At 53.8% G+C, this 18,440-nt stretch overlaps 7 protein-coding genes and 1 non-coding gene across 8 annotated transcripts; 3 read left to right on the top strand and 5 right to left on the bottom strand.

The window, feature by feature from the left end:
- Nucleotides 1-138: 138 nt before the first annotated feature.
- LAESUDRAFT_756758 (uncharacterized protein) lies at nucleotides 139-411 on the top strand (the record flags this gene model as incomplete). The annotated part of the gene is made up of 2 exons (XM_040912210.1): nucleotides 139-240; nucleotides 292-411. 2 exons carry the CDS (start codon nucleotides 139-141, stop codon nucleotides 409-411), a joined length of 222 nt encoding a protein of 73 aa, XP_040766855.1.
- LAESUDRAFT_722817 (dihydroxy-acid and 6-phosphogluconate dehydratase) lies at nucleotides 347-3,233 on the top strand. Its single transcript, XM_040908284.1, has 11 exons — nucleotides 347-905; nucleotides 959-973; nucleotides 1,025-1,120; nucleotides 1,184-1,341; nucleotides 1,406-1,608; nucleotides 1,661-1,855; nucleotides 1,907-2,096; nucleotides 2,150-2,327; nucleotides 2,398-2,591; nucleotides 2,647-2,740; nucleotides 2,820-3,233. The coding sequence occupies exons 1-11, from the start codon at nucleotides 670-672 to the stop codon at nucleotides 3,070-3,072; spliced, it is 1,812 nt and encodes a 603-aa protein (XP_040766856.1). The 5' UTR covers nucleotides 347-669; the 3' UTR covers nucleotides 3,073-3,233.
- A 268-nt stretch (nucleotides 3,234-3,501) lies between these two features.
- On the bottom strand, nucleotides 3,502-6,236 carry LAESUDRAFT_695693 (RIO1-domain-containing protein). The gene is made up of 6 exons (XM_040906249.1): nucleotides 5,935-6,236; nucleotides 5,442-5,881; nucleotides 5,232-5,362; nucleotides 5,030-5,182; nucleotides 4,036-4,957; nucleotides 3,502-3,926 (listed from the first exon to the last, which is right to left on the bottom strand). Exons 1-6 carry the CDS (start codon nucleotides 6,218-6,220, stop codon nucleotides 3,822-3,824), a joined length of 2,037 nt encoding a protein of 678 aa, XP_040766857.1. The 5' UTR covers nucleotides 6,221-6,236; the 3' UTR covers nucleotides 3,502-3,821.
- A 119-nt stretch (nucleotides 6,237-6,355) lies between these two features.
- LAESUDRAFT_748343 (uncharacterized protein) lies at nucleotides 6,356-7,719 on the top strand. The gene is made up of 8 exons (XM_040911511.1): nucleotides 6,356-6,509; nucleotides 6,564-6,663; nucleotides 6,715-7,110; nucleotides 7,144-7,172; nucleotides 7,199-7,262; nucleotides 7,449-7,478; nucleotides 7,516-7,610; nucleotides 7,674-7,719. Exons 1-7 carry the CDS (start codon nucleotides 6,428-6,430, stop codon nucleotides 7,559-7,561), a joined length of 747 nt encoding a protein of 248 aa, XP_040766858.1. The 5' UTR covers nucleotides 6,356-6,427; the 3' UTR covers nucleotides 7,562-7,610; nucleotides 7,674-7,719.
- Nucleotides 7,720-9,190: 1,471 nt separating this feature from the next.
- Nucleotides 9,191-11,074, bottom strand: LAESUDRAFT_647207 (uncharacterized protein; the record flags this gene model as incomplete). Its single annotated transcript, XM_040904042.1, has 4 exons — nucleotides 9,191-9,660; nucleotides 9,728-10,593; nucleotides 10,669-10,760; nucleotides 10,832-11,074. 4 exons carry the CDS (start codon nucleotides 11,072-11,074, stop codon nucleotides 9,191-9,193), a joined length of 1,671 nt encoding a protein of 556 aa, XP_040766859.1.
- Nucleotides 11,075-15,397: 4,323 nt separating this feature from the next.
- LAESUDRAFT_674858 (uncharacterized protein) lies at nucleotides 15,398-16,408 on the bottom strand. Its single transcript, XM_040905574.1, has 4 exons — nucleotides 15,945-16,408; nucleotides 15,781-15,888; nucleotides 15,625-15,719; nucleotides 15,398-15,560 (listed from the first exon to the last, which is right to left on the bottom strand). The coding sequence occupies exons 1-4, from the start codon at nucleotides 16,341-16,343 to the stop codon at nucleotides 15,530-15,532; spliced, it is 633 nt and encodes a 210-aa protein (XP_040766860.1). The 5' UTR covers nucleotides 16,344-16,408; the 3' UTR covers nucleotides 15,398-15,529.
- A 24-nt stretch (nucleotides 16,409-16,432) lies between these two features.
- Nucleotides 16,433-16,505, bottom strand: LAESUDRAFT_t29. The gene has a single exon. It is a non-coding gene; the product is annotated as a tRNA-Met (tRNA).
- Nucleotides 16,506-16,559: 54 nt separating this feature from the next.
- LAESUDRAFT_722823 (Mmp37-domain-containing protein) lies at nucleotides 16,560-18,315 on the bottom strand. The gene is made up of 3 exons (XM_040908286.1): nucleotides 17,672-18,315; nucleotides 17,062-17,620; nucleotides 16,560-17,000 (listed from the first exon to the last, which is right to left on the bottom strand). The coding sequence occupies exons 1-3, from the start codon at nucleotides 18,227-18,229 to the stop codon at nucleotides 16,855-16,857; spliced, it is 1,263 nt and encodes a 420-aa protein (XP_040766861.1). The 5' UTR covers nucleotides 18,230-18,315; the 3' UTR covers nucleotides 16,560-16,854.
- Nucleotides 18,316-18,440: the final 125 nt, after the last annotated feature.

Here is an 18,440-nt window from a genome sequence, read left to right on the forward strand (position 1 = left end):
TCGTATCATGAGCGAGGCGTCCCTTTACCCTGGGTCACCGGTCACAGGTCACATAATCGAACACCCGCAACATGATCGACAATCTCGTATGTTTCGTCTCGACGACCTACTCCTATAGAACACCTTCCGGAATTGTACATGATTGCCCGCGAGGGTGGTAACCCGTTCCCAGCGGCAGTCGCACTCGCTCACCCTCCCGCGCTGACGAGCGCAACTGCAGCGCGTCCCCGGGCGACGCGGGTGACGGCCTCAGCCTGAAACTCGAGCGGCGTGCTGATAATAACGGCGCAGACCGACTCCGGGCGGCTAGTGGCACTGATCGACCGTAAGCGGACGACTTCCCAGGCAAAGAAGGTCGCCTGCGCAGAACGCTATCTCGATATATCTCCATGGGAATTGCGCATCGCTTAGATCCTCGGCGATCACACCGTTCGCGAACTGAGCTGCTCGTTTCCCTGCTCTTTCTGCACCGTGCAGAGCGAGTTTTGCAGCGAATTTCGTGTCTTTCGTGGCCACAGTCTACGCGGAGACTGCCGGAAGGATTGGCCCCAGACGCCGAATTGGATATGCCCAAAAGGGGCGATGATCAATCTGACTCGCTGCGATTGGCCGTGTGGCGTCGGGATCAGTATTTTTCGCAGCCACCGCCCGCACGCGCCTCACAGCACCATGCACCCAAGGACGTCCTCGCTCCCTGCCAGGTGCCACTCCCGCCTCCGCGCCTCGCGAAGATGTCTCGCGACGTCCGCGCCCCGCTCTGCGGAAAAGGTGATCATGAACCGCTACAGCCGGACCGTCACCCAGGGCAAGAGCCAGGGTGCGAGCCAGGCCATGCTCTATGCAACCGAGGGCATCACGACCGACGATGATTTCAACAAGGCTATGGTCGGCGTCGCGAGTGTTTGGTGAGCTGCGATGCGACATGCTGCACTGCTCGGTATGACTCATAGTGACGCAGGTACGAGGGCAACCCGTAAGTGTTGACGGTGCCACACCCTGGAGTGAACTTATGGATGGAACGTAGCTGCAATCGACATCTCCTAGGACTAGGTAAAGCAGCCAAGAAGTCATTGACTGACACAGGGATCATTGGGTACCAGTTTGGGACTGTTGGAGTTAGGTTTGTCGCGTATAGCCCATACGCGCCGTGAAGCTTTGTCTCATCGCTGGTAACTCTATGTAGCGATGGAATTAGCATGGGTACACGAGGAATGTCATATTCTCTCCAGTCGCGCGACCTCATCGCGGACCAGGTCGAGACAGCGGCTGGAGGCCATTGGCTCGACGGTGTGGTCACCATTCCTGGCTGCGACAAGAACATGCCCGGTGTCCTGATAGCCCGTGCGTCTCCTGCGATAATATCGCGGTCTCTGTGCTAATTTCCGGATGCGTCGGTTCACTCCAGTGGGCAGGCTGAACCGCCCAGGCATCATGTTGTACGGCGGCACCATCCGCGCAGGGTCCTGTGCGGGCGCGCCAAAGCTCGACATCGTCTCGGCCTTCCAGGCCTATGGGAAATACCTCCAGGAGGGCAAGACCGAGGCCGCTGAACGGGAGCGGTATCAAACGATCCGCTACGCCTGTCCCGGCCCAGGTGCCTGCGGTGGGGTAAGTCACACGCCGCCCCCTGATGCGCCTCTGCTCACAGGGGTCTCCGAAGATGTACACGGCGAACACCATGGCGAGCGCTGCGGAGGCGCTTGGTATGACGCTGCCCGGGTCCTCGTCGTTCCCTGCCGAGTCGCCAGAGAAGACGAAGGAATGCGAGGCCATCGGGCCTGCGATGCGCAACCTCCTCGAGAAAAATATTCTTCCGCGCGATATCATGACTCGCTCGGCCTTTGAGAACGCGATGGTGATTGTTTTTGTGGCCGATTGGCAGCTCGCACGTGCTCATGTCACACAGGTTCTGACGATGATCCTCGGTGGCTCCACGAATGCCGTGCTCCACCTGATTGCCATCGCCCGCTCCGTCGGCATCACGCTGACGCTGGACGACTTCCAAAATGTGTCTGACAGGACGCCGTTCCTCGCAAATCTGAAGCCGAGCGGTAAATATGTCATGGAAGACGTGTATAAGCTCGGCGGCATTCCCAGTATGTCTCTCTCGGAGACGGAGTCACGCCGGACATTCTGACACAATCTGCAGAGATTCTGGCTTATCTGCTGAAAAATAAACGGATCGACGGAAACAACATCACTGTCACGGGTCGGACGCTCGGCGAGAATCTAGAGCGGTGGACCCACGAGCACGGCGAGCTTTCCTTCACCAATCAGGACATTATCCGTCCGCTGGAAAACCCAATCAAGGAAACTGGGCATTTGAGGTTAGTAATCGCGGTCGAAATCTAAATTGTATCTGCCAGGCAAGGACCCTAATTATCAAACCATCGACAGAATCCTCTACGGAAATCTCGCGCCTGGCGGAGCGGTCGCAAAAATCACTGGAAAGGAGGGGCTCGGATTCACTGGCAAGGCACGCGCATTCGACACCGAGGATGACTTTGTCGCCGCCGTCGAGAGCGGCTCGATCAAGAAGGGCGAGAAGACTGTCGTCGTGCTCAGGTATCTGGGCCCGAAGGGCGGACCTGGTAGCTCGCTCCTTTCTTCGACGATGTTTTCATGAACTGACCGCCACCGCCACAGGTATGCCTGAGATGCTCAAGCCGACGAGTCTGATCATGGGCGCGGGCCTGGGTCACGACGTTGCGTGTCTGACGGATGGGCGCTTTAGTGGCGGGTATGTCTTTCCGGGCGATTGTTGCAAAAATTAATTCACGCTCATCCCCTCTAAATAATAATTTTTTCTTTCTGCACAGTTCACATGGCTTCTGCATCGGCCACGTCGTTCCTGAGGCGCAGGTGGGAGGACCGATCGCGCTGGTTCAGGATGGCGATGTCATCTCGGTCGATGCGGTCAAGAACACGATGGAGCTGCGGGTGTCTCCAGAGGAGCTGCAGCGCAGGAGGGAAGCGTGGAAAGCGCCCCCGCTGAAGGTAGCGCAGGGAACGCTGTACAAGTACGTGAAGGTGGTCGAGGATGCTAGTCAAGGATGCGTTACAGACGCATGAGAGCCACGCCAGCTTAGATGGATGTGGTGCAGGGGAGTAAATTCCCGTCGGTAGATATGTTTGGAAAAGGCGTTTGTTCTACTCTCACATGGCCCACTTGTTAGTAGGATTTTATTTAGAACAATACGCGCATTGTTACACTATGACAGGTTCATCTCCGTCCGTCCAGTGTGTGCAGTTGCCCGACGGCGCCGCCGCCGGAAGCGGGATTTCCTAAACAAGTGAATCGTCGGCGGAACGACAGGAGTGCGCTTCCAGGTAAAACATCACCGCCGGCTTCGTTCATCCGGTCCCTTTCTAACAGGCATCCTTGTCCTAACCCTCTTTGGACGGTCCCCCAAACTTCATTTCCGTGGGAGCTCTCTGGGCTCTTTCCCGAGTTTCATCTCACCGTGGGTCATGGACTCGCTGGGCGTGAGCACGTCGCGCAGCAGATGTGAATGGACCATGTGAAATCATGCTACATGTTATTCGTGAACGTGCTTTGCTCACAAAAGCGGATACAAGAAGTCGTTTTGCACTAAAGTAGCCCCGCTGTGGTAAATGAGCGTTAGATAGTTCATAACGAAATGGCGCAAATACCGGTCACAAGAAAATGTTAGGAATGCAGTAGAAGGGCAGTGTTTAGCTAAAATACCAAGCCCAGCCTAGACTCCGCTAGCAAATATGGCAAAGACAAAGGAGTCGCCGTCGCCGAAAGAGGTGCACACGACGGGGGCCGCCGCCGGCAGAGAGGATGAATCAGGGGTTCATCCGCCGCGCGCGGTCGCCTTGATCTTGCGGTTCTTCTCGGCCTTCGGGATCTTGTGTTTCCGCCGCTCGCGCGCCTCAACCTTCACCGCCTTCTTCCGCTCCTGCACGGCAGTTGGTCAGTATATTTATATTGCTATCGTTACGCTCGAGAAAGGATGCTGTACGCGAGTAGAGATGAAGAAGAGAGGGTTGGGAACAGGGGGGACGCACTTTCTTTGCCTCTTTATCTTCATGCCGATGTCCGCGCGGTTGCTTCTCCTCGAACGATACCTCCTCAGCGCCTGAGCTCTCGTCTTCCGCATCCGAGCTGGAGCCTTCGCCGTCGACTTCGCTGCCCACCTCCTGCGCCTCTAGCGCATTAACCCGCCCCTCATCAGCGTCGTCATGCTCCTTGAACCTGACCCCGTTTGCCTTGTGATTCTGCACCACCACCACGTCGCCGCCTTCCACCAACTTCAGCGCGCTCTTCGGCTCATTCTTGGGGCCGACGATGCCGATCGTGTCCTTATAAATAAGCTTGGCGCCCTCCCCGCGGGTGAGCACGTCGACGTCGCGCTCAGGGTCATACACCTCGTTGAGCGTGCGCGGAATGTACGACCGTAGAAAGACCGAGTCCTCGTGCGCGGCATCCGCGACTGCCTTCGCATCGCTGAGAGCACTCATCTCTCTGTCTACGTCTGCTGCAGGCTCGGGCTCGGGCTCTTCCATCCACAGGCGCAGGACTGCTGTCTCTTCTTGGTCTGCAGAGCCAGGGAGCACCTCGCGCGTGACATAGTCGAATGCGCGCCGTAGACCGATGGTGCGCACGCCGCGCTTGCCAAAGAAGTCCTCGATGTTGCGCAGGTCGGCGCGGAGGAAGTCGAATGCGTGTGGATGGTCGTGCTCGACGGACTGTGAGACGTCGATGATGTAGAGGTGGCCGCGCTGCTCGGTGGGTGAGGCAGCGTCCGACTGGGGAGGGGAGGAAGGCGGGGGCGAGTCCTCGATGTGGTAGAGGACGTTGTACTCGGAGAGATCGGCATGCACGAGCTTGCAGATCAGGAACATCTTGCGCGTCATGCAGAGCAGCTCGACATACAGGTCGGGATAGGCAGACTCGGGAATGTCGGCATCTTTCAATCGTGGGGAGGCCCTGCAGTCGGAAGTGCGCTGAGCATGTTTGCCTGCAATAACTGCCTATACGGCAAGACATGAACGGACGCACCAGCCCTCCTTGTCGCCTATGAAGCTCATGACCAGAACGTTTTCCCGTACCTCGATAGGCTCCGGGCAGAGGATACCTGCTACTACTAGACGTTTGAGGTTACGTACCTCTTTCTCTGCCCATAGCCGCACCATCTTGCGAGGGTTATGCCGGCTGCACGATTACTAAGTCCGTGCAGTACCACTCGGTACGCTGTACGTACCTATAGCCTCGCCTGAAGCGGAACTCTCCTGTGACATATTTGTCGCGATCTTTAAATACCAGGATAGACGTCTTATAGATCTTCAATGCGAGATGTTTCCGGTCAGGCGTGAGTGCATGATATACATTCGCCTACATACGCCCACATGTGAGGAAGATAAAGAAAATATATTAAGCAACGGAATACAACGACAGGAGGATGCCTACATACTTCCTTGCCGGTACTAACGCACCCGTTCACCTCAAAAACCAGCCCTCGGCCGATCATTTTGAAAAGGATGATTCGTGTCCGGGGATCGAGCACCTGCTCACTCGTGGCGCGGTCACTTTTGTCTTTCATGTTCGCAGTCGCCGACGGACCCTTTCTGTTCACGCCTACTCCGAGGTCGTACGGCATATCGATGTCGCGGATGCGCGACGAGTACTTGGACAAGGCCTGCAGTTGGTCGGCAGTTTGGTCCTTTGCACGAGGTACAGATGCATTTGATGTAGACACAGCAGAAGGGGCGGCTTTCGCTGTTAGACGCGGTCGGTTGACTGCAGGCAAAGCAGCGACAGTAGCTCGGGAGTTGATCGCGGATGCAACGCCCTGTGCAGATCCAGTGCGCACGGCTACGTGTTGCTTCAAGCGATTGTACTGTTTTGTGAAGTCTGCGTGGGCGGTTCGTCTCGGTGAGTAGCGTACCGGGTCGAGCACGACATACCTCGCTCGGCGATTTCCCAATCTTCGTCTTCGGCACGGAGCGTCTGGAAGACCGAGGCTTCGAGCTCGTCCTCTTCTTCCTCGAACGCGTCGCGCTCTTCATCCTCGTCTTCGCTCTGTGACCATGCAAGGAGTGCTTCCTCATCGTCGATGTAGGCATGGCCCTCACGCGGGTTCAGAGGAGTGCTGCCAGTCTCTGCTGTGGGTGCGCCAGGCTTATCATCGGGAGCATCGTCAAACTGGCCTTCCTCAACAACGTCGTGTGCGAGCCCGTTGCTGGACGACATACTGGTGTGTGTGAACCAGAGCGCGTATCGAAAATTCATGAGCGGGAGATCTGATTGGCTCGAGCTCACGTGATTCTCGGCCGATCTCGTCTCGGCCTTTGCCTTTGACGTAGTCCCAGTGCCACCCCGCCCACCCAGACCTTCAGCGATGGTTTATATATCTCGCCCCGGTCTGCGACCTCCACCGTCATCTGTTTAACTCTTACCATGTCGCTGAGACAGCGAGTCCCTTTCCAGTCTTCTGCTGAGAACGAGCAGCAGGGCGAGGAGCACATCCTGGACGATCAAGGTGAGTGGCTAGCTGCATGCGAAGTGTTACGACAGGCTAACATCCTCCTCGCAGAACAACAAGAGCTCATTGAGGGCCTTCGGAGACAGAGTGATGCCGCAACCAGTCAATATCTTTTCCTTGTCCAGGCTGTGATTGGTCTGTCGCTGCTGCTGTAAGTCTAAGCCGTCGAGCATTTGTCAACTTGCTGAGCACAATGCATCAGACACATCGTGTTCATCCTTAGCGGAGACAATCCATTCTACGCTCTCCTTCCGTGGTTCGAGCCCCTTCCTCCTGCGATCCCGCTCTCTCCGTTCTTCGCCTTCCTGCACATCCTTCTCCATCTCAACCTCTTCTTGCTACTCCTACCGCCTGCACATCCTCTCATTCTCGCCATCGCCGGCCTTCCGTTCCCACTCTCCCTCATCACTCTTCCGCTCGCGTTTACGTTCGTCGGCCCGTTCACTCTGGGCGCACCTGCGCTGTCGCTGCTGTTTTTGGCTGGCTGGCCGGAGGTCTTCTGGTGGAGCGTGCTCGCGGGATTGACGTGGTTCGTGTATAGCGTGAAGAACTGGAATGAACAGAGTGATGTAGAGATTAGAGAGTTAGAGGGTTTGAGGTACGATGCGAGGGGCGCATGACGGCAATGAAGCGAAACGTGGAAAAGCTATGATATCCGAGGTGAGTCTGGTCTATTGCTTATGCAGGTAGAGGTGTTTCCGTCCTCATCGTCCATGATCCAGCATATAAACTGAACATTGAGAAACAAATGTATGTGCCTGTATAGTAAACCATGACATGGGATCGCAAGGTACAATCTTAGCAAGTGTCATCTCAACCGATTTCATGATTATCAATTGTTCCTCCCCACTTGGGCTTGAACGCGCACTTCTCATCGTCATCTCTTGATTGCGCATGTTGAAGAGATCCTTCCAGTAATCACCCCGCTGTTTGCAGAGCCCAAGTCATCTTCCTGCCTCCAACAGTGTAAGTTGATCTGGAGGCCGATTCGATGTGGTTCAAGACTTCAAGGGATGCTAGAGCACGCTGCCGCAGACATTCATCTCTAACGAGGAATAAAAAATGCCGAGCATTTTTTTTGGACATGAACTGGCTGAGGTGGGTATAGGAGCCTAATAACTAGATGACCAAGTCTGATAGTGGCCGCTATCGTACTACAAGAAAACCTGTCACGAATGTCGGCCCGACGCGCCTGTCACGCATGGTCACCTTTCCTGTCACACCGCAGTTAAGGGCTGCGTTGGCTCAGGGTTGTAACAAATGGAAAACACATTTCAATCATGCCTACCTCTCAACAGTCCCTTCAATGTGTTGCAACTCTCTTTCACTGCAGACATGAAGCGATTTGCACACGTGGCAAATGCTTAGCAAATGTCAACAGGTTTTTTGCCTTTGTGATCTCAATTTGCTATGGTTCCTTCCCACATTCCGTATTAAGTATTTGCATATAATATGTTGGAGGCAGAAATTTAAAATCATATATTTTAAGAAATGACACCATTTTCAAACTCACCAAATACATTTAGAATTTGAGTGCTGTTGAATGTAATCATACATTTTTGAATTCCAAACCATCACATGTATAAAATACCCAGTAGCAGATGAAGGTGTAATTACGAATGACTTCAGTAGGGAAGTAGAATGTAGGCATAATTACACCTTCGTCTGCTACTGGGTATTTTATACATGTGATGATTTGGAATTCAAAATTGTATGATTACATTCAACAGCACTCAAATTCTAAATGTATTTGGTGAGTTTAAAAATGGTGTCATTTCTTAAAATATATGATTTTAAATTTCTGCCTCCAACATATTATATGCAAATACTTAATACAGAATGTGGGAAGGAACCATAGCAAATTAAGATCACAAAGGCAAAAAACCTGTCGACATTTGCTAAGCATTTGCCACGTATGCAAAACGCTTCATGTCTGCGGTGTTTCTTCGACGTTGAAGCGAGATAGTGGACATTTCCGGAGGCCTTGTATCACGTGACCGTGTTCTCGCCTCAGCGACGGTGCCCTATAGACTGCGATTGTAAGCTAACCCCGCAGTCAAGTTGAGATCTCAGAAACGGTACGAGAGGCGCATCCTACCTGAGGCTAAGAGCTGTAGATCATTTTGTTCAGCTGCCGAGATGGTCGTACCACGCGTAACTGCGTTCGAGATGTCCTGAACGCAACATCACCATCAATCATGCTATGCTTTGAAGAGCCGACCGTCAGAGCCACCTCGTCACTAATCTAACACTAAGGATAGACAACTACTACACGTACAACAGGAAGACGCCAGCAGCGGCGCATAAACGCGAAGTCAACCGACCATAACAATAGGATTTGTACTCTGAGGGGAGAGGGCATAGATCTGAGCAGTCCGCGAGCGTAGCCAATAGAGGCCCGGTATGTGCGCGCAGCGGGGCTCGAGTAAAACAGCAAGAGGTGTGAGAGAAAACGAAGAGCGTCCAGCACGCTAGAAGGAGCCAAGTCCGCGCTTCGAAAAAGAATAGGACAGAACCACAAGGCGTGTACCATATCTCGACTTTGACAGCCCGCTTCGGTGCGCCCAAGCAAGACATCGAGAATCGAGACACCCAAGAGACTCCCATGGCGCAGTGCTTGTTATCATCTGATCATAACCCAGGGAACTTTTGGATGGCAACAGGGCTTTTTCAAAGTATCACGCTCTGATGGCCCGCGGAGCATGTGCGGGCTTCGCCTTCGCAACAGAGGGCACCGCCGTGGCAGTCGCAGAGGCCGAGGCCATCTTTGCCGCGCGCAGCGCAGCGCTCTTGTTCGTGCGCGGTACGATGGTAGGCGCCTGCGTGCTGCTCACGCGTGCTTTCGGCTTTGCAGCGGCGGGCTCTGCAGCTCCATCCGTGGTTCCGACCACCTTCGATCTCTGAGCGGAGGCACTGTCTGCTGCAGCAGGCTTTGCAGAGACGGAGGCTCGCGACTCGGACGTGGACTTGCGCGACGTAGCTGCTGTGGCAGAAGTCCGTGATGCCGCGCGCGATGGTGTAGGTCGGGAGGCGGGAGACTGCGCCGAAGCGGCGGAGGCGGGGCGCGTGACGGTAGAACGGGCTGTGGACTGGTCCAAGGAATTGCGAGACTGTGACCGAGACGGGGGCTGCTCGGAGCGTGTCCGGACTAAATTATTCAAAATGACGGAATCTTCTTAAATATTCACCGTGACGCGATAAGTCAAATTACTCACGCGTAAACGACGACGGTGGAGGAGCCGACTCCTTCATCTGGCGCAGCGTCGCACTCCGATTCGTCCTCGGCGACATGGTCGGTGGCTTCGTACTCGCCACAGGGATTGATTCCCGCCGCTTATGCCCTGGCACGCCCTCAAAGGGGTCCTTCTTCTCCCCTTGCCCGTCGCCGCCGTTGCCGATGTACGCAGGCAAGCTCTTCCGTGTCTTCTCCGGGGGCGTGATTCCAAGCCGAAGGGACGCCGCACGCGTCATACGGGGCGCGATCGCGGGCGGCGCCGTGCTCGCGACGGTGATGGTCTCGCGGCGCTTGTGTCCCGGCACGTTCTCGAACGTCTGAGCGAGGCGCTCCTTGCTCGGCGGCATGTGTACTGTCGGGGTCTTCTCTACCGGCAGGCCTGCGCGCAGGGAGGCCGCACGGGACATGCGCGGGACGATTGTGGGCGTCGTGTGGGACGGAGGGAGGGGGCGCGCCTTGAAGGGCGACTTGCCGGTCTTGCTCCCGCCTGCTGTTGATGGGCTGGTCACGGACGAGGCGGGGTCGCCGTCGCTCGAGGTGGTCTTGCGGAGCGATGAGAGGATGGAGGAAGAGGGGGACCTCATCGTGTCCGAGTTGAAACTTGTATCTGGGAGATCCGTCGGCGGGAAAGGCGGAGACGACGCGAAGACGGCCATGATCTGCATTTCGGCGGTGGGTACGTCGGGGGAGCCCATGACCGCATTATGCTTGGCGTTCGAGCCGTAGAGGGCACGCAGAGAGTGCGGAGTTTGCTTGCACGCGATGGCGGGGTCGGCGTTGCCCATGAGGGTCGCCCAAACTTCGACAGCTCGTCGCCGCTCCAGGACGTATACCCACACGGGACCTCTGGAGGAAATGTACAAGAGGGGGGAAGGCGAATATTGAGAATATTTCGGAGATCGAGGACACTGGGAGACTCACTCGCCGAACGACTCGTAGTCCGCTCCGAACAGCTCAAAGAGCGTCTCCGGATCTGTCTCTACATCGAACTCCATTTGACGCTCTTTGACGATCTATATCGGGGCGTAAACATGCGATTGTTAATACCATCGTACGACGGTGTGAGAGACGGAGAGCATCGGACCTCGAACCCCGCCTCCGAAATTCGCTGCTCTATGTCAAAGCGATGTTCAAGAGCGTGGTGCTTGATGATTGCGACAGTCCGGGTGGTCCTGGACGTAGCAGTGGAAGGCGAAGTGGGAAGGGGCGTCGGGCTGGATGGTAACTCGACTTCCCCCGGTGGGAAAGCGGTGTTTTCCTGCTGGAGAGACGGCGGAGATTGTAGAGTAGACTGTACAGGAGACTCGGCGATATATATTTGCGACATCGTAGAGGGTCTCAGATGAAGTGAATCGACGAAGGGCGCGTTCGGCGGCTGGTAGAGACCGAAGATAGCTATGTAGAGAAACAATCGGGCCTACGGATATCACCTAGAGATAAGTAAATCTTATGAAACGCAAAAGAAAGCAAGCTGAAAGCTGCGGGTCAGTACACGACGAGGTGCGAGCAAAGAGCCGGGACTCGAGTTGGTGGGACTGGGGAGATCGCGACGGCGACAAGGTATCCATCACCCGCCGGCGTCTGGACCCGTGACACGATGAGATCAGCCGTAGTCGCAACCGAATCTCCGCTTTGCATTGCTATCCAGTCTGCCAGTCATTTTGACGATAAATCAGTTCGAGGACGGATGGGAAGCGAGGACTCTATGGCGAAGTGCCATCTACTTGAGGCTTCGATCACAACAGTGTCAGGGCCATCCGATCACATATTGCAGCGTGTTCGCTTATGTGCGCGCTTTTATTCTATTTTCACCGCGAAGACGGCGCCGCTGAGCTTGTATATGCGCAAAAACCGAGTGCGGAAATCGGGTATTCAGTAGCAACCTCAGAGAAGACGTAGAAGGCACAATCAAGACACAGCAAGTCATCAGGAAAACTCGAATCGGCTTGTCGCTCAGCGAGAACCTCCTTTTTGACTTGTTCTTGCTGGTATTGGCTTGTACAAGCGAACAAATGCACAATAAGAAGCTTCCGACCCAGAAAAAGGTTCAAAACAAGAAGGTCCTGAGACTTTCTCGAGCTTATTGTCTTTTTTGGTGACGGCAAGCGGATAAAAGTGTCCTAAGTTGGATTTGAGTTTTCCTAATGAACCCCCATATAGTGTGCAAAATCATGCCCAGTCTATCGTTTTGGTCTGCAGAGCCTGTCATGGAGGTGTGTCAGCCGAATCGAGGGAATGGACGTGAATTGTCCTTACCAGTTGCTTTGACAGGATCCTGTTCATGAAGGCATCTCCCGCTCCATATGTCGGTGCGGGAGAATTTTGAACACCATACATAAAGGCCTGCGTGACGACATGTTACTCATCTTGGCCATCCACTGGGTCGGCAGCGTCCTCATGTATCATATCTCGCTCTTCCCGTCCAAACCGGACACTGGACTCCTATTTCCGATCATCTCGCAGCCGAAATTGGTTTTGAAGAACTCTTTTAGATCACGATATCAGTGTTTGGATTTCGCGGTCAATATCAACGTTATTGGATAATAAGGCTCCGGATGCGCACGCGAAGATGACCATGTCGGCTTCTAGCATCGAACCGTCCGCGAACAGTAGGCCATGTACGCATGCCAGATTTGGTCTTTAATTCTCCTGATACTATCACTGGCACGTTGGCGGCTCCGGCATCAAGCTCGGGCGAGTAGGGAAGCAATGAGACATCAAACGCAAAGAAGGAACTCGAGAGGCCATTAATACTTATTTCCAAGTATCTTTCAGCATACAGATAGGCAGCTCAAGCAGGTGCACATATGTGGCATGCATACCTCCGTGGAGTTTCGAATACCGGGATGAAATACCCATCACCGACTCTGCTCATGTTCACCCAACCGTCCCTTGCTAGCTTTCGATGAAGGTCCTTCTCCACCTCCCACAACGTTGCTGTCTTGTCTCATGGTTCATGAAGATCGTGACGCTGGCCAATCGGCGTAGAGTCAAACTTGAAGTCCGACATCTCCAGCGGTACGTCGTTCGGCCGCGTATTATCCATGGGTTCCTTCACCGACTCTGTCGATTTCGCTGCACCGGCAACGACCTCGCGCTTGCCCGCATACAGCTGGCCACCCACATAGACGCTAACTCGTACTGCTGGCGAATGATTATCGCGAAGCGAGAGTCGGCATGCGGGGTTCTAGAGCGTTTCGATGACGATATGGACCGCGTCCAGCTCGACTAAGATCCCCTAAATGTTGACATTGGCTGTCCACCTCTTCTTCGCAGCATCGTAGAACGGCTGTCCGAGTGTCCGCAAAATCCGCGCCCGTACAGACCTACCAGGTCAGAGGCAATACATACTGCCTGGAGCCAGTTAGCAAGTTTTTCCCCGCCGTGTGAACTCCGGCCGTTCACGATGGTTCACCAGATGTGGTCAGAGTTGGCGAATACCAGATGGTATAGCAGAGCCACTACTCACAAGCACAATGATTGTATGCAGTGCACAAGAACAACGTCGGGTGTCGCTTCCGGCTCTGGTCGCTGACGACTCCAGCGCACTCAACAACAACCTCAGGGATATTCACCTTCACGAGGCGCAAGTTGCACCGCGATCTGGAACTCCCTGTGTCCAGCCCCGACCGGATGTTTCCTACAGGGCATGAAAGGTGTGCAGTCGTAAAGAACTACTACGCACTGATAATGGCATGCGTGTTTCTCTCGAATTTCGTGCGTCTTTCGTGCGTCTGCGTCCCTCCCCTCAGAATACGGCGTGGCCTTTCTGGACGCTTGTTATCGGGTCGGTTTCCCTAAGTCCCTTAATTTCCTCCAACCATCGAACCACTGATAGCGCTGTTCACTCTGATTCACGTTGGTCTTCCTTGCCATCTTCATCTGTGTCTCCCAGTGGCACCAAGTGGGCAGTCGTAGCCGAGTGCTCCAGGAGTCTCGAAATAGAGTCTGCGCCGATGGCGTTATCCCGATTTGCTGGAAGCACACAGGATGCTCTCCATTAGAACCTCCTCTTCTACTTTATCGTCTGAAGGCCAACCGTTGTTCGTGGAGAACAGTACGGCAAGGTGGTGTGCATGTGGCTCCACGATCAAAAGGTACGCTTCTCAATAAATGTCTTAACGCTCATGAACCTTGGTTTCGGAAGCTTTAGATGGAGCACAAGGCGATGGGAGAGGAAGGATACCCTGCAATTATCCGGCCGAAAGCTAATCGTGTCAAGCACATTCTGAGAGGTACGGTTGTAATGCGATGTAATCGGCGGAGAAAATAAGATGTAAGAAGGCTGATGAGATTGTATTAGGCCAATCTTGCGACGTATGTGTGTATCACACCTACTCGCTGTGAAATTTAGAGGTGCCGGTTGCGCAGGTGTGCTAACATCCAAGTTGAATAAAGGAGAATATCCCCCGAAAGATGGCTGCAAGTGATGCGATTATCGTCAGGCGTAGAATATTTGCCTCCGTGCGACGGCGGTTCCGTGATGATTCTCAGGGTGAGTGATATAGCGTCTTTCTCACGGAAGTGATGATATGCGTATACTCTGAGAAAGCGATCGATATCAGCAGGATGACGGCACAGATCTTCCCTCTCATAATTGTCACTTTCTGGCCAAGGAACGGGAGAAAAGAGGGAAGTATGCCAAAACGTGGTCCGTGTATCAAGGGATCGATGACTTGAACTGAGTAATCGCTGTCCGCCCAAAGAGAGCGAGGCTGAAGGATCGCGTGGTGGATCACACGTCTGTATGCCGCGAAGCCATCGCGGCCTCCATCTATGCATTGCAACCAACAATCATTGAGAGCACGGTTGGGTCGTGAACGTATCGACTCGCCTTTGATAGCAGCCGTTTCTTCCGAGCTAGGTACGATTACAAGCAAGCAGTGTGTTGAAGACGTTATAATTGATTGTACGTACTTTTATGGCGGGATCGATAGACTTTCGCTCATCGATATCGATTTTCGAACGCTGCTGGATCTCCAATGATAGACCGGCGTATACCTGACGCGCCAGCAAGATCGACAGTCAGCTACCCATGAGGGAATGCTGCATGCTCTGACGGTTGGATTAGGGTCCATCGCGCTGACATATTCCGTGGAAGCGCGAAGGGGAGGGATTATTGGGCTTTGATAATAAAGTTTCATGCGCCGTTCGTTCAGACGAGTCCTTCCGGTGAACTTACTGGCAGGCTATGCATGCATGAGGGATAAGAAGTGTGGGGGTTGAGGCAAACTCACCGGATCTTCTTTGGTACGTTATCATGCATGACAACTAAGCTGCGTAGATCACAGGAGGAGCCACGTCACGCAATAGCACGGGAAGTGAGACTACCGAAAGCCTGATTTAGATGGCATAGTATGTCGCACAGAAAGGTAGAACACCAGTAGGGAATCCGGACTGAGATTAAAGGATTTGCACCTAACTGTCCATTGAACACTACGAATGCGGATCTGCACTGCACGCAGTTCGCATGCGAATGACGGATGACGTGCATTCGAGACTCGACGAAGGAGCAAATGTCTTTCAGAAACACCATATGGCAAAGATTCAAACATATTACGCATGGCCCACTACCGAGAGATCAATGAGCCTGTAGCATTCAGGAACACGCAATTAAGATGAGAGGTCATTTATAAATGACCAAATGGATACGGCTGGAAAAGAGGCTTCATAATTGGTACATTCCTTTGATGAATTCTATCGTAATATACAGCGAGATAAACTGACTGTTACAACGATATCACTCACAGCTAGGATAATACATAAAGCACAACGAGAGCGTCTATGACACGGTATACGGAACAATATGACATCTACGTGCAGGTCCCAGGATGAGGATGAGCATAGCAGATGGCGCATTTGTAAAGCGGGACTCACCCTAGCAATCCTCTCCCTCCCCATCCGCTTCTCGGAGTAAACGACAAAGTGGCAGTCTCTTGCTCAGCACGCAACACTTGGACAGAGATCTCTTGCTGCGACCAACAATTTATGAATGAAGTGAAGTCGACAGAGATGCGTACATGCGGGACTCACGTTCTCTCGGGTTGCAACAAATTCCGCCAACGGCTGTAATGAAGAGGATGTGAAGGATGCCTTCGTTAACGAGCCGAATGAGAGAATGAGGTCTTCTCTCGTAAGTCCCTGAGCGGTAGCATTCAGCCGTAAGCTTCGAAAGCAAAAGAGAAGCAGAGACATACCGCTGCTGCTGCAGGACTACCGGGAGCAACGCCACTAACCCTCGCAAACGGTAACAGGATACTTTCGGTTACAGATTCCTCCACAATTGCTGGTCCCTCCTTCAGTAGAGAGGGGTCATACACGCCTTGCAGTGCCGTCATTATCGAATCCCTTAAAGCAGCCAAATCGTTCCGCAGTTCGATGATGCGCACGCGTGCATGTCGGACTGCCCAGACGTCGATGTCAGCACGAGGAAATCCTTCCGGGTCGACGAGGGGTGATTGCATTGTCGAGTTATTTGCCTTGAGTACGGAGGCCTGCGCATCGAGCTCGACTTCGATGTTCTCTTTTCGAGTCATCAAAGTACGCATTTGTTCGGCAGGAGTAACATCTTCGCGAGAAGGTAGCGTCATACCCATGTCAGTGAGAAAAGGGATAAGGGATAGAGAGGTCGAAAAATAAGATGGCCAAAATAAGGGTGGCCTGATGACAAATGACAAAATATTACTAGCAACAACTCGTTTCGATCGAGTGACCTCGGGGTTATGAGCCCCGCGCGCTTCCAGCTGCGCCATGTTGCTCTAAGAAGGGATCACACTTTGGAATATATCACGACATATAATTACTTTTAGACATCGCAATATAACTCAGCACTGTCCCCGTGGCCGAAAAGTTAAAGGAAGACATCGTCTGCGCTACATTGATCCTTCAGGAACAAATTAGGACTGCAGACGTTAACGACCTGTCTCTTGCCACATACTGGCTCTATGGAGTGGTCTTGACCTTTATTATACGCAGCGTCCTAATAATGCTTATAGTGTTGACTACCTAAACGGCTATTACTGATGCAGCAATGCACTCCCAAATATCCATAGCTCTATAGTGGTTAGTCTGCAACCCATCCTCGCGCATATGCAGGAGGTATCCGCCTCACGAGCTACCCGCGCTCGCGTTCCTGCTGTTCCACCACTTGTTGATCTTCTCCGTGGAATAGCGCACGCTCTTGCCTAAACCCGCACTGACGATCCCCTTAAGGGACTGCGCCGTCGACGACTGTCGCACGATCTTGCGCAGCTCTACGAAAATGGCGGATCAGTGTTCAAAGATATTTCGCCTCTCAAGCGGCGGCTGACATACCGTGGTCGATAATTTGCGGGAGCTTCTCATCACCGGCAAGGCTCGTCCAGTACATAGTTTCATCAGCTTCCTTCGGGTGCACCTCCGAGGCATATTGCTCCGTTATATGCTTCAATAGGTTCGAGGGAAGCTTTCTGAGGTGCGCTGCTCGAGCGTGCGCACTAGTGTCCTGCTGGATAGTCTCCATATGGGCAGGCCAGTGTACCCCAGGAAGTGCGACCACAAGGCGGTGGTATAGCTCCTTAAACTGCTCCGTCTGACGACCGACAATGTTTTGCACCTTGCCGCGATTCTCACCGGGCAGCGACATACGGACATCACCCGCATAGCTGAACCCCGCAACACGCGTGAAGAGTTCGCGCTGAGTGAACGTCTCCGGGAGGGTGAGAAGCGCGGTGCGGACAGCAGATGTGAGGTTGACCTGCTGCGTGAGGCGCACGCGAGCATCATCCTTGATGATACGGATGGGCTTGTGCATGCGACCCGCGAGGTAGAGTGTGCGCCAGTTGAGCAGGTCAGCACACATATTGTCAATCGTTGTCACGCCGTATTTGATGGTCTTGAGAGGGCGTCAGCACGGAGGAGCGGAGATAACGATCGCGCGACGTACCACACCCTTCATGGGGATGAAGGTATTGAAGTACACACCGGGGCTGATATCTTCAACACGCGCCACGAAAGACGAACCAAGAACTCGTGCATGTAATGGGTAATGAGACGGGAACTGGTTCATATTGATCGAGTGCCAGTGCGCAGCGTGCGTGACTGCGAACATAAAGTCAAGCATTGGCTTCTCGTCCTTCTTGTACCCATCCTGGTCGAACACTCCAGAGCCGTACGCAAACGCATACCGGATGGGCGCATTGAATTCCGCAACGATGCTCTCAAGAAGGGCACGTGTGGAATCGGCGACCGGCAAGAACTGGTTGCGGCCGAAAGACGGCGGGAGGTGCGGAAGCACCTGGTACTGCGGTCGCGGCGGATGAGCAGGCCGTGGTGCAGGGTCAAACCGCGTACGAGAAATGGGCTTCGAGCTGGGATGCTTGTTGGGCGAGGGTGGAAGAGGAGGGGGTAGCTGTGACTGGGAGGAGGATATGGCCTCGGTGGAAAGCGAGCGAGCGACGAGAGTGAAGGTGCGGGGACTGCGCGAGAGGGTAGACAACATCATGGCGTGAAAGGACTAAAGGCAAATGAGGTAGGAAGATATAAGGATTACTAGCGCATGAGACGTGGAGGGTGGAAATGGGGTTGGAATATATGGTCGGGAGCCGGACTTAGCTCTGGACGTCTTTGAATGCAGGTTGGTCACGAGGCTCGCCCACAACAGCAACCGGTGCGCGCCCGGTTCGGTTCGGTTGTAACGAGGTCACCTCGGCCTC

This window comes from Laetiporus sulphureus (assembly GCF_001632365.1).
Source record: "Laetiporus sulphureus 93-53 unplaced genomic scaffold LAESUscaffold_8, whole genome shotgun sequence".
NCBI classification, from domain to species: domain Eukaryota; kingdom Fungi; phylum Basidiomycota; class Agaricomycetes; order Polyporales; family Laetiporaceae; genus Laetiporus; species Laetiporus sulphureus.